This window comes from Motacilla alba, chromosome 29 (genome assembly GCF_015832195.1).
Source record: "Motacilla alba alba isolate MOTALB_02 chromosome 29, Motacilla_alba_V1.0_pri, whole genome shotgun sequence".
NCBI classification, from domain to species: Eukaryota; Metazoa; Chordata; class Aves; order Passeriformes; family Motacillidae; genus Motacilla; species Motacilla alba.
Genome location: NC_052044.1, coordinates 1,053,308 through 1,066,307, shown reverse-complemented (window position 1 = coordinate 1,066,307; position 13,000 = coordinate 1,053,308). Strand labels below are relative to the sequence as shown.

Here is a 13,000-nt window from a genome sequence, read left to right as displayed (position 1 = left end):
CGAAGCCATCGCAGTCCCCGCGACCTCTCCCGGGGTACAGCTAATCCCGGCTGCGGGGGCTGCCGGTGTCACCCTCCCGCCGCCGGTAACGCCGCCACCAAGCGAGGGATGCGGGGGGCTGCAACCCCCCCGGTGGCGTTGGGACCCCCGCCAGCTCCGGGACCCTCCTGTCGGAGCTGTCCCGAGGAGTCGCGGCCGTATCCCCGGGCCGGCACCGGCCGTGCCCCGGTCGCGTGCTGCCGGGACCTCGGCAGGTCCCGCCGAGCCCGGGGGATCCCTCTGGGGGCGTCCCCGGTGGTGCCGCGGGATCCCCAAGACGTCAGTGGCCGGTGTGACGTCAGCGGGCAGGTGTGACGTCACGGAACCCCGTCGGGGGCGGGCTACAGCGAGAAGCGGGGCCGGAGCGAGGGAACAGGCGAGAGCCCGGCCCCGGGCCGTCACCTCCGGTACCCCCGTGCGCCCTCCGGACCCCTCTGCCGGGCTGCCCTCGCCCCCGCTGCTGCTCACGGGGCCGGGGGATTCGTGAGACCCGGCAGGGTCCCGGTACCGGAGGTCCCGGCAGCACCCCCGGTGCCGGCTGCGGCTCCCGGGGCAGCGGGGCACTGCCCCAGCCCCCCGGTGGGACGGTGCCGGGGGCTCTGCCGCTGCAAGGGCACGAACGGGGCAGCGCTAACGGCGCGGTCAGCTCCGGGGGCGCTGCCAAACCGGGAACAGCGGGCCGGGTCCCCCCAGACCCCCGGGTTGTCCCCGGGAGTGGAAACCGGCGGGTACGGCAGGGGACGGTACCGAGCCGGTACCGACGCGTATCGGGAGATACCAAGGGAGTACCGGGGGGTACCGGACGGTACCGGCTGGGAGCATACCGGAGGGTATGGCGGGAGGTACTGGAGTCGTACCGAAGGGTACCGAGATGGTACCGGAGGGTATTGAGGGGGTACCAGCGTGGCACCGGAGGGTACTGCGGGTTCCTTCCGCTCACCCTTCCGCCTCCCGCGGGCCCGGGCCGGCTCCGCACGGGCTGAGCTCATCTTTCCAGCCCGCGGGCGCTGTTCCCGGCGCCGGCGCCCGCCAGCAGCCGCCGCTCTTTCCATCGGCCCGGCCAGGGGCTCCCCGCGGGGACCGGGCGGGGGCGGGACCCCGCGTCACTGCCCCCGCACCCGGCACCGAGCGGGAGGAGCCCGGGGGTACCGGTGCCGCTGAGCACCGGAGATCCCCAGATGGGCACCGGGCACAGCGGTACCGGGGGGACGGGAGGCATCGGGGGCACACCGGGAATGGGGGCACTGAAGATACCGGCACCGAGGGGACATCGGGGATAACGGTACCGGAGATACTGGCGCTTAGAGGGCACCGAGAATGGGGGCGCCAGGGTACCGGCAACGGGGGGACACCGGGGATACCGACACCGAGAGGCCACCGGGGGTGGGGACTGAAGTGATGCCAGCACCGAGGGGGCATCGGGGGTGGGCGCACCGGAGTACCAGCGACGAGGGGACACCGGAAACACCGGCGGCAACAGAGCGCCGGGGATGGAGGCACCGAGGGACGCCAGCCCCGGGGTACCGGCAGCGAGGAGACACCGTGCGCACCGGAGGGCCACGAGCTCTGGGGACACCGGGGATACCCCTGACACCGGGGCCTCCCTCCCCCCTCCGGCGGCCCCCGGAGCCCCGGGGGGGATCTGTGGGGAAGCGAGGGGCGCCCGAGCTATTTTTAGCCGGGGCCGCGGGGGTATTTTTAGCCGGGGCCGCGGGTGCGTCAATGGAACCCCGCGTGCGTCACGGCCGCGCCCCCGCCGGGGCCGCCCCCCCCGTGCGTCACCGGCCCCGCGCCGCCCCGCGCGTCACCGAGCGCTTAAGAGAAAGTAGTGGCGGGGCCGGAGCCCGGCGGAGCCCGCGGAGCGGCCGTGGCAGGAGCGGGAACCGGAGCGCCGCCGCCGCCGCGCCGGCACCCGGGTACGGGCGGCACCGGGATGCGGGGGCCGGGCGGGGGGCACCGGGGGCAGGGGATCGTGCTGGCGGAGGGGGCGGGCTGCGCGCACCGGGAGGTGCACGGTGTCCCGGTGGCACCGGGGGAACGGGAGCCGTTGTCCGGGGCGGCACCGGAGGGGTTCGGAGCGGGCGTGTCAGGTGGCGCCAAGGGGGTCCGGGTCGGGCATCCCGGTGGCACCGGGGGCTCAGGGCGGTGGGCGTCCTGCAAGGTGGATGGATGTGGTCGGGTGTCCCAGCAGCTCCACGGGCAACCGGGTCGCGCGTGCCGGTGGAGCCGGGGCTCGCGTGTCCGAAGGACACTGTGGGAGGAACCCCCCGGTGCCACCGGCGAGAGTCAGGGGTGCCGGTGGAAGGCACCGGGAGGTGCGCGCTGTGCGGGACTGCCCCTTGTGCGTATCCGGTGGCACCGGGAGGAACCGAATCGGGTGTCCCGCGTGGCGCTGGGAGGCGCACGGGACCGGGCGTCCCAGTGACAGCGGCAGGAACTGGGTCAGGAGTGCCGGTAGCACCGGGAAGAGCCGGGGGTCGCGCACCCGGCGGGAGTTGGCAGAGCGACCCCCAACCCCAGGGGTCCCGGGAAGAGCCCGACGCCACCGTCTCCTCTGTGAGGAGCTGCGCAGGACCGGGAGCTGCTTCTTGAGCCATGGGGGACCGGGCTGGCACCCCCATCACGGCACCCCAACCGGGGCCAGCTGCAGACGCAGGAAATCCCCGTCTCCGGGGACCGGGGGGGCAGAGCCACCCCACACCCCGGGCATCACCCCGGGATCCCTGAGCAGAGCGGTCGCGGAACCGGAGAGGGCAGCAGCGGGGCAGGCAGGAGCACGCGGGCGGCACCGGGAACGCGGCGCTGCGAGCCGGGATGTGCGGGCAGCACCGGGAGCCGGCAGCGGAGACAGGGATGCGCGGGCAGCCAGCCCCGTGAGGGCAAACCCCGTGGGCCTGGCAGCAGCCGCTGCGGCATTAGCGGGCAGCAGGTGCCGGCAGCGATGTGGGCAGCGGGAGCCGCCCCCGGTGCCACCGGCTGCTCTCGCCCGCCCGCGGCCCCGGGGCCCGGTGCCAGCGGCTGCCACCCGCCCGTGCAGGCGGCGGCCTCGGGGCTGGGCACAGGCAGCTGCCTGCCCTCCCAAAGCAGGAATCTGCAAATAGAGCCCGGCCGTGGGCAGCGCGGAGGCTGCTGCGGGAATCTGTGGCCGCTCGCTCGGGGGACAGGGCAGGGGGGACCCCAAATGCTGTCAGCGAGGGGGTGACAGCAAAAACGTTCGAACCACTGGGAGCACAGCGGGGGTTGAGGCGTTGCATCTGCCAGGGTTTTCATGCAGGCAGGGAAAACTCCCACTGGCACAGAACGTGTCCCCCAGGGCGGGTACCCAGCATGGCCTCAGGTCCCCTGGGCTTCATTCAGGGACAGGAGGCAGCTGGGGGGGGGGGTCACTGTTCCCTCTGAACCCAGCTGGACAGCCACGAACTCCACTGGGACCACCAGCAGGGGGCTGGGGGCTGGTGCCATCCCGTGGGTGCCAGAGCTGGACCCACGCTGGATATTTTTAAACCCAGCTCCTGGCGGGTGTCGGCTTTCTTGGTGCCCGAGAGAGCTGCCCAGATTTGGCTGGGGGAATCCGGGGCTCTGGCAGCGGGGCCGTGCCAGGACGTGGCCGGGGGCCAGTGCAGCGTGACCTTTAAAGGTCTGCGAGATGAATTACATTATCGTCTTGCCATTGGGGGTCACTTCTGGCTTGGCTTTCAGCTGGACACAGGACTCTTGCTTGTCTTATGTCTCACCAGATCCATGCACAGCCCCGGGGGGCTCCAGGGACAGAGGGTGGGCTCCTCTCCCCCTCACCTGCCCGTGCTGATGTTGCCAAAAATCCCCAAAAGGGGTTATGGGCGAAGTGGAATCCTCAAAACTCAGCTCAGCCCCAACTCCAGCTTCCCTTGGCCAGCCCGAGGGCTTGGGAATCTGCTGGCCACATTCCTCCCTCCTTCCCTTTCGGGGGCTTTTGCTAAGCCAGCGTTTTGGGGAATGTCCTTTGCGCCCATTGGCTGTGCCGTGACCTTTCCTGGGGACACTGGTGGCCGCCACCGGGCCGCCAGCGGCCATGGAGGCACAGCTCCAGCACCAGGGGAGCCCCGGGGAAGCTCTCCCTGTTCCCACCCTGTCTCCATCCTCCGCCTGGATGCCGGAGGGGCGGTCCCGGGGTCCCGCTGACGCCCCTCTCTCCCCGCAGAGATGCCCTGCATCCAGGCCCAGTGCAGCACCACGGGCGCCGGCCCCTGCGAGCGCTGCCCGGCCGAGCTGCTGAGCCCCGAGGGTGGCCGATTCCCCATGGAAGTGGCCGGAGCCGATCTGGCGGCCGCCCCGGCCCTGCCCAGCTTCAGCACCTTCATGGAGGGCTACGCCGGCGAGTTCGACGCCTTCCTCTACCAGCTGCCAGCCAGCGGCCAGGCCGGCGCCGCAGCCGCCTTCAAGCTGGAGGACTTCCAGGTGTACGGCTGCTACCCCAGCGCCTTCGGGGGGCAGCCGGACGAGACCCTGTCCTCCAGCGGCTCGGACTGCTACGGGAGCCCCTGCTCCGTCCCCTCGCCCGCCACGCCCGGCTTCCAGCCCCCGCAGGCCCCGGGCTGGGAGGGCTCCTTCGGGGCGTACTCGCCGCTGCCGAACTACGAGGGTGGGCAGCCCTGGGCTGAGCCAGCCAAGGGCGGGGGGTCGCAGCCCCCATTCTTCGCCTTCGGCCCCCCGGCCCCCAGCCCTGCCGGCTCCCCCGCGAGCCTGAAGGGGCAGCTCGGCCCCTCGCCCCGCGTGGACCCGCGGCTGCTGGACACGGACGCCTTCCCCCCGAGCCAGGGCGCTCCCAGGGGCTTCGCGGGGCTGCCCCTGGCTCCCACCTCGCCGCTGCTGGAGGGGCCGGCGCTGGCGCCCACCAAGGTGCGCAGCCCCGGCGCGGGTGAGGGCCGCTGCGCCGTCTGCGGGGACAACGCGTCGTGCCAGCACTACGGCGTGCGCACCTGCGAGGGCTGCAAGGGCTTCTTCAAGGTAAGGGCACCCCCGGCTGCCGGCTGCCGCCCGGGATGTTCCCACAGTGCTCTGCGGCAGCTGGAGGATGCTGCGGGGCGTCCCGGGGAGCGGCGGGGCAGGGAGCGCGGCCGCGGAGCCCTCCCCGCGGACACGGAGCCGGATGCTGGGCTGGAGCGGGAGGCAGGGGAGGACAGAAAGGCTTTTGTTTGGAGCCCGGCGCCCCGGGCTGAGCTCGGCCGCTCCTTCCCGCAGCGCACAGTGCAGAAGAATGCCAAGTACATCTGCCTGGCCAACAAGGACTGCCCTGTGGACAAGCGGCGCAGGAACCGCTGCCAGTTCTGCCGCTTCCAGAAGTGCCTGGCCGTCGGCATGGTCAAAGAAGGTACCAGGGTCCCGGCCCGGGTGGGGGTACCCAGCAGGAGCGGGGAGTTCTCTCCGCAGCCTTTCTGGCTGCCCTGAGGGCAGGCACTCACTGCAAGTCCCATGCACAGTGGTCCGGACCGACAGCCTGAAGGGGCGGCGGGGCCGTCTCCCCTCCAAGCCCAAGCAGCCGCCGGATGCGTCCCCGGTCAGCCTCATCACCTCGCTGGTGCGGGCACACATTGACTCCATCCCCAGTGCCACCAAGCTCGACTACTCCAAGGTAGGGCTGGTGCCACTCCATGCCCTGCCCAGAGCCATGCCAGGGCTGGGGTTGGATCCTGACCTATCCCCGTCCCAGTTCCTCACCCATCCCCATCCCAGATCCTGATGCTGTCCCCATCCCAGTTCCTGATCCAAACTCATCCCTGTTGCTAAACCAACAGTTCCTGACCTGTTCCCATCCCAGGTCCTGACCCATCCCCATCCCAGTTCCTAATCCACTCCTGTCCCAGGTTCTAACCCATTCCAGTTCCTCACCCATCCCCATCCTAATCTTGATCCATCCCCATCCCAGTTTTTCACTTATCCCCATCCCACTCCTGACCCATCCCTATCCCAATCCTGACCCATCCCCATCCCCATCCCCATCCCCATCCCCATCCCCATCCCCACCCCAATCCTGGCCCATCCCCATCCCGGTTCTTCACCTATCCCAATCCAAATCCTGGCCCATCCCCATCCCGGTTCTTCACCTGTGCCCATCCCTTTCCCCATCCAAATCCTGACCCATCCCACTCCTGACCCATGCCCACCCCAGTTCCAGGAGTCAGCGCCATGCCCGTTTGAGAAGGAGGACTCGGTGGACGTGCAGCAGTTCTATGACCTGCTCACCGGCTCCATGGACGTCATCCGCAAGTGGGCCGAGAAGATCCAGGGCTTCACCGAGCTGCCCAAGGAGGACCAGGACCTTCTGCTGGAGTCGGCCTTCCTGGAGCTCTTCATCCTTCGCCTGGCGTACCGGTGAGCCCCGGGGCAGCGCGGGGCAGGGGGAGCCCGAGCTGCGCCCAGGGGTGACACCCGCGTTTCTGCCGGCAGCTCCAAGCCAGAGGAAGGGAAACTCATCTTCTGCAACGGCGTGGTGCTGCACCGGCAGCAGTGCGTGCGGGGCTTCGGGGAGTGGATCGACGCCATCCTCGAGTTCTCCCAGAGCCTGCACCGCATGAGCGTCGATGTCCCCTCCTTCTCCTGCCTCGCCGCCCTCGTCATAATCACAGGTGAGACCCTCCCAGCTCCAGGCTTGTCGCTGTCCCCATGGCCACCCGGTGTCTGTCCCCGCCGTCCCACACCCTGTGTGTCGCCGCAGACCGGCACGGGCTGAAGGAGCCGAAGCGGGTGGAGGAGCTGCAGAACCGCATCGTGGGCTGCCTCAAGGACCACGTGGCAGCAGCAGGAGCCGAGCCCGGCCGCTCCAGCTGCCTCTCCAAGCTGCTGGGGAAGCTGCCCGAGCTGCGCAGCCTCTGCACCCAGGGCCTCCAGCGCATTTTCTACCTCAAGCTGGAGGATCTGGTGCCGCCACCACCCATCGTCGACAAGATCTTCATGGACACTCTGCCTTTCTGAGTCCCGGGCGAGGGGCTGCCGTGAGCCCCTGACCCGCCTGGAGACATCTGGGACCCGCCCTGGGCAACCCTGGTTCAGTCCAAGGATGCCTGGGAACCCCCTGAGCACCCCCGGGTCACCCCTGGGATGCCTGGAACATCCCCTGGGTACCCTAGATCAGCCCTGGGATGTTTGGGACCCCCCCCGGGTGACCCCCGGAATGCCCAAAAAACCACCTGGGCATCCCTGGATCACTCCCAGGATGCCTGGAACCTGCCCTGGTCACTCCCGGATCAGTTCTGGGATGCCCAGGACATCCCTGTGGACTCCTGAATGACCTCTGGGACACCTGGGACCCCCCCGGGCCATTCCCAAGGCTCGATGAATACCCCTGGATCACCCCCAGAACACCCAGAACCCCCTCCTGGGTCATCCACAGGACACCCGGGACCCCCTGGGCACCCCTGCATCACCCCAGGGATGCCTGGGATCCCCTCTGGATCACTCCCAGGATATCTGGGTCCCCCCCCTCAGATGCCTGAGTCTTCTTGGGGGCACCCTTGGGGGTGCCCCACGTGCCTTCACGGGCCAGGGCGCGGCCTCCCGGCAGCCCTGGTGCCGTCTCCCCCCGGGGGCATCGCCGGCGCGGTGCCCTCTTCCCCTGTAAAAACGCCCCCGATGTAAATAGCGCCGGCCGGGTCCTGTACAGAGCGGGGGGCGCGGGCGGGGGGTGGCTCCGGCCCCCTCAACCTCGGCCCCTTCCCCTTTATATATATATTTTTCTGGGTTTCCCCTCTTTTTGGCCATTTTCTGTATATAAACTTGTCCGTACAGTGAGAGCCACTGGGCGGGACCTTTGTCCCTTGTGTTCCCCTTCAGTTAACAGTCGGGGATGGGGAAAGGAGGACAGAGCAGCGGGGCTGGGGACAGCTGGGACGGTGGAGAGGGGCGGAAACGGGATGTTGGAGCTGGGGGCAGCCAGAACACCGCGGAGGGGGAGAGCTGGAGGGAGCAAACAGGACACCGGAGCTGGGACAGCCGGGCTGGGGACAGTGGAGATGCCCGAGCTGGGGACAGCCGGGCCGGTGGATCTGGGGACAGCTGGGGCAGTGTAGATGTGGGAGCTGGGGGCAGCTGGATGAAAACAAGACGCCGGAGCCGGGGAAAAACCAGCGCGCTGGAGCTGGGACAGCCGGGGCGATGGAGCCGGGGACAGCTGGGGCTCCGGAGCCGGGATGCCAGAGCAGGGGACAGCCGGGCCGGGGGATCTGGGGACAGCTGGGGCACCGGAGCCGGCGACAGCCGAGATGCCGAAGCCGGGGACAGCCGGGGCTCCGGAGCCGGGGACAGCCGGGACGCCGGAGGCTCACGTTGCCCACGGCGCTGCCCTTGAACCGTCACTCACCCCCGGCCGCGGCCCCGCACCTGTCGCCCGCCTGATTTATCCTCCCCAAAATAACCGGGAAGCGTGACCGTGTCCCCCGCTCGTGTTCCTGGGGACGTGGCCGTTGGCAGGGCCAGCCCTGGCGGGGGGGGGGGGGGGTGGTGGCGTTTGGGGTCCCGATCCCAGGAGCTGGGGACAGAGCCGGGGGGTCCAAGGCAGGGGGGTGGCACACGCGGCTGATGTGTCCCCCGGCTTGTCGCCTTCCTCCTGCCGGGGACAGCCTGGCCCCGGAGCGAACGTTAACGGGGACACCCGGAACAAGGGCCACATTGAGGAGCGGGGCCGGGGGCGCCCCGCAGTGACACACAACAAGGGTCCCTCTGTCCCCCCCGCCGCCGCCCCCGCCGCGGGGACAGCGCTGACGCACGGCGGGGCCGCGAACGGGAATCGGGGCGGGGAACAGCGGAGCACGGTGGGCACGGGGTTGGCACCGGCACGGCACAGCTCGGCGCGGCACGGCAGCGCTCTGTCCCCTCCGCACAGCTCAGGGCTGCCCTCTGCCACCTTGTCCCCATCGCTGTACCCGTTCGCTCGGCACGGGCTGCTGCGGGAGGGACGGGGACTGTACCGGCAGGGCCAGGGAAAAGCAGCTCCGTGGGCGGCTCCGGCCACGCCGGCGGGCCCGGGGCTGCCCGGTACAGACGCCGCTGTGTCGGTGAGTGCCCGGCTCCCCGCACGGTGACACGCCACGGCCGCATTCCTGCTGCCACTGACACCAAGCCACGTGTCCCCATGGCAGCGTGGCCGATCAGTGCCCCAAATGCCCATGTCCCCGTTCCTTGTGTCCCCATGTCCACCCATCCCCTGTTCCTGTGTCCCCTAAGTCCCCACGTCCCTTCTTCCACTACACCCTGCACCCCGTATCCCCATGTCCATCCCTATCTCCATATCCAGCCATCTCACTGTCCCTTTGTCCCCTAGTCTTCATGTCCCTTTATCCAGTAGCCGCCCGTGTCCCCACATCCCTGTGTCACGCTGTCCCTTGTGCCCATCTGTCCCCGTGTCCCCCCCTTCTTTATTTCCCCATGGTTCTACTGTCCCATATCCTTGTGTCCCTTCATATCCAGGTGTCCTCCATGCCGCTGTGGTCCCCACGGGCCCCATCCGTGCCCCTGTGGCCCGTGTCCCCACGCGTGTCCCCTCCGTTGTCGCCGTGTCCCCGCAGGGGTCAGCGGGGGACACCGGCCCGCTGCAGTACCGCCGCGGAGCCTCCAGCACAGGGGGCGCAGCGGAGCCGGCGAGCCGCTCTGGGCTGCGGCATTGCAGCTCTATGACCTCTTGGGAACGAACCAAGCCGGGGAGAGGGGAATCCCGCGGACTAGGAACAGCGATTCCACCCCCGGTGACACCCCGCGGCCAAGAACGGCACCGAAGGGGTAAAATGTTAACGGGATCGAGTTCAGAGTGATGAAACACGGTGGTCATGACCGGAAGAGCCGCTACCGTGGCCGGTGGTGTGTCCTGAACCCCCCGCGCAGATGGGATGATCCACTTCCCTCCTCCGCGCCGTCAGATGGTCGGGCCCGGGCGGTGAGTGGGGACCGGGGCCGGGGCCGGGGCTGAGGGGGCCCGGGGGCCGAGGGGGATCCGGGGCCTCGAGCCTGGAGGGAGCCTGAGGCGCTCCGTGCGAGGCTGAGGTGGGCTCGGTCCGACACGTCTGGACCTGTGTGGTGTTTTGGAGGGGTCCCTGTGAGGTGGGGGTGGGCCCGTACCGGGACACCCGGGTCCCTCTGGGGTGTTTGATCCCTGAGGGGACCCCACCAGGACATTTACTCCTCTGGGGTGTTGGATCCCTGAGGGGACCCCACCAGGACATTTACTCCTCTGGGGTGTTGGATCCTTGAGGGGACCCCACCAGGACATTTGGGTCCCTCTGGGGTATTGTGCCATGTGGGGGACTCAGATCAGGACATCTGGGTCCCTGTGGGGCCATGGGGGGGTCTGTACCAAGGGTGCCTGGATCCTGGTGGCATGTGGGGGGCCCAAATCAGGACATCTGGGTCCCTGTGGGGCTATGGAGGGTCTGTACCAAGGGTGCCTGGATCTTTGTGGCATGTGGGGGACTCAGATCAGGACATCTGGGTGGGTCCCCGTGGGGTACCAGGACACCAGCATACAGGAGGGTGGCAGAGGGGCTGTGGCAGCCAACCCTGCCACCCTCGTGTCCCCTCAGCAGCCGCTGCTGTGGCCCCTCCAGCGCCGGCCCTGCCATGAACTGCCGCGCCGAGGTGCTGGAGGTGTCGGTGGAGGGGCGGCAGGTGGAGGAGGCCATGCTGGCCGTGCTCCACACCGTCCTGCTGCACCGCAGCACCGGCAAGTTCCACTACAAGAAGGAGGGCACCTACTCCATTGGCACCGTGGGCACCCAGGACGTGGACTGCGACTTCATCGACTTCGCCTACGTCCGCGTCTCCTCCGAGGAGCTCGACCGGGCCCTCCGCAAGGCTGTCGGGGAGTTCAAGGTGAGGGGGGAAATGGGCAGCATAAAAAGGTGTTAAAGGGGAGCCACGCATCTCCAAGGGTCCCCCAGGATGGAGCAGGGGGCTCGTGTGGGTGGATTAAAAGGAGCGGCTGAGGGCGTTGGATCTGTTCAGCTGGAGGAGACTGAGAGGAGACATCCCTAGGGCAGCTCTGGTCTCTGCTCCCCGGGACAGTGACAGGACTGAGGGAACGGGTAGGGCTGTGGCAGGGAAGGGGTAGGCTGGATGTTGGGAAAAGCTCCTTCCCCTAGAGGGTGATTGGGCACTGAACAGCTCCCCAGGGTGTGGTCATGGCCCCAAGGCTGCCAGAGCTCAGGGAGTGTTTGGACACCGCTCTCAGGCACAGGGGTGGCATTGTTGGGGTGTCCTGTGCAGGGCCAAGAGATCCTTGGGGGTCTCTTCCAGCTGAGGATATTCTGTGGTTCTGTAAAGCCCAGCGGGATGTGCCCGAGGAGGGGCTGGTCGGTCCCCGTTCCCCCGTGACCCCCGTGCTGTCCCGCAGGACGCGCTGCGCGGCTCCGGCTCCGACGGCATGGGGCAGATCTCCCTGGAGTTCTACCAGAAGAAGAAGTCCCGGTGGCCCTTCTCAGACGAGTGCATTCCCTGGGAGCTGTGGACCATCAAGGTGAACGTGGTGAACCTGGCCAACGAGCAGGAGCGGCAGATCTGCCGCGAGAAGGTGGGGGAGAAGCTCTGCGAGAAGATCATCAACATCGTGGAGGTGATGAACCGCCACGAGTACCTGCCCAAGATGCCCACCCAGTCCGAGGTGGACAACGTCTTCGACACCAGCCTGAAGGACGTGCAGCCCTACCTATACAAGATCTCCTACCAGATCACGGACTCCCTGGGCACCTCGGTCACCACCACCATGCGCCGGCTCATCAAGGACACGCTGGCGCTGTAGGGCTGGTGTCACCCAGGCAGGGTCACCGTGGGCCGTGGCACTTTTGGGACGGTGACTCTGCTTGGATCCCCTCCTTCACCTCCAGAAAGCCTCTGGGAGGAGCTTGGCTTGGCCTAGCCTGTAATTTGGGGGTTGCTGCTCCTTGTGGGGTTTTGTCCATCCTGGAGAACTGGCTCAGCGGCTCCGGCCTGGCTAATGACCGGGGTGAGTCCTCAGGGCACGCGTGGCACCAGCCCCGAGAGGTGCTGGGGCCTGGCAGAGGGTGCTGGGGGTCAGTGTGGCACCCCACCCCACCCCTCTGCAGCACGCTTGGTGCCACACAGCCAGTGCTGGCCGTGTCCCTTATCACCACCACCTGTCCCCGGTGTCACTCCTGTCCCTGGGGGGGCCAGAGCTGCCCCAAAAATAAAAGAGTTTCTGCTTTCACACGGAGCCTGGTCACATCCTGGCTGTGGGGGCCCTGGGAGGGGGGGAATGGATGCTGAGGCTGAGCTGGTGGTCCCCATCACATCCAAAACCAAGGGGCTGAGCTGGGGGGGGTCCCCATTACACCCCTGTGCTGTGGAGCTGAGCTGGGGGTCCCCATGGCACACTGACGCCATGGGGCTGAGCTGGGGGTCCCCATGGCACACTGACACCATGGGGCTGAGCTGGGGGTCCCCATTGCACCCCTGTGCTGTGGAGCTGAGCTGGGGGTCCCCATGGCACACTGACACCATGGGGCTGAGCTGGGGGTCCCCATTGCACCCCTGTGCTGTGGAGCTGAGCTGGGGGTCCCCATGGCACACTGACACCATGGGGCTGAGCTGGGGGTCCCCATTGCACCCCTGTGCTGTGGAGCTGATCTGGGGGTCTCCAGAGTAATGGGGCTGAGCTGGGGGTCCCCGTGGCACACTGACACCATGGGGCTGAGCTGGGGGTCTCCAGAGTAATGGGGCTGAGCTGGGGGTCCCCATGGCACACTGACACCATGGGGCTGAGCTGGGGGTCTCCAGTGCTGCAGGGCTGAGCCGGGAGTCCCCTGAGCCTGGGGTCCCCATTGCACCCCGGGGCTGAGTGGCTGCAGTGGGGACAGGCAGAATGGGGGGGCCCCAGCTGCCCCCCAGGGCTCCTCAGGAGGGGGCTGGGGTGACTCCCCCTTCCTTGCAGGACTCTGCACCCCTCCAGGGGGGCTCCGGGGCGGAGCAAAGCTGCTGCCCC

The 13,000-nt window shown here is 68.6% G+C and overlaps 2 protein-coding genes across 5 annotated transcripts; both read left to right on the top strand.

Moving 5' to 3' along the window:
* Positions 1–1,808: 1,808 nt before the first annotated feature.
* NR4A1 (nuclear receptor subfamily 4 group A member 1) lies at positions 1,809–7,822 on the top strand. The gene is made up of 7 exons (XM_038164230.1): positions 1,809–1,955; positions 4,220–5,025; positions 5,260–5,389; positions 5,499–5,650; positions 6,188–6,390; positions 6,466–6,644; positions 6,734–7,822. Exons 2-7 carry the CDS (start codon positions 4,222–4,224, stop codon positions 6,988–6,990), a joined length of 1,725 nt encoding a protein of 574 aa, XP_038020158.1. The 5' UTR covers positions 1,809–1,955; positions 4,220–4,221; the 3' UTR covers positions 6,991–7,822.
* Positions 7,823–9,762: 1,940 nt separating this feature from the next.
* Positions 9,763–12,226, top strand: ATG101 (autophagy related 101). 4 transcript variants are annotated; one of them, XM_038164236.1, is made up of 3 exons: positions 9,763–9,943; positions 10,590–10,875; positions 11,396–12,226. In XM_038164236.1, the coding sequence occupies exons 1-3, from the start codon at positions 9,897–9,899 to the stop codon at positions 11,798–11,800; spliced, it is 738 nt and encodes a 245-aa protein (XP_038020164.1). In that variant the 5' UTR covers positions 9,763–9,896; the 3' UTR covers positions 11,801–12,226. The 4 variants fall into 4 exon arrangements, with proteins under 4 accessions (XP_038020164.1, XP_038020163.1, XP_038020166.1 ...); XM_038164235.1 differs by having other exon boundaries at positions 9,764–9,943; positions 10,587–10,875; XM_038164238.1 differs by lacking the exon at positions 9,763–9,943 and adding an exon at positions 9,952–10,050.
* Positions 12,227–13,000: the final 774 nt, after the last annotated feature.

Coding starts and splice junctions, on each gene's coding strand:
- ATG101 (XM_038164235.1), top strand. CDS start 9,897: ATGATCCACTTCCCTCCTCCGCGCCGTCAGATGGTCGGGCCCGGGCG. Junction 9,944..10,586: donor CAGATGGTCGGGCCCGGGCG/GTGAGTGGGGAC, acceptor GTGTCCCCTCAG/CAGCCGCTGCTGTGGCCCCT. Junction 10,876..11,395: donor AGGCTGTCGGGGAGTTCAAG/GTGAGGGGGGAA, acceptor GCTGTCCCGCAG/GACGCGCTGCGCGGCTCCGG.
- NR4A1 (XM_038164230.1), top strand. CDS start 4,222: ATGCCCTGCATCCAGGCCCAGTGCAGCACCACGGGCGCCGGCCCCTGC. Junction 5,026..5,259: donor GCTGCAAGGGCTTCTTCAAG/GTAAGGGCACCC, acceptor TCCTTCCCGCAG/CGCACAGTGCAGAAGAATGC. Junction 6,645..6,733: donor CGCCCTCGTCATAATCACAG/GTGAGACCCTCC, acceptor GTGTCGCCGCAG/ACCGGCACGGGCTGAAGGAG.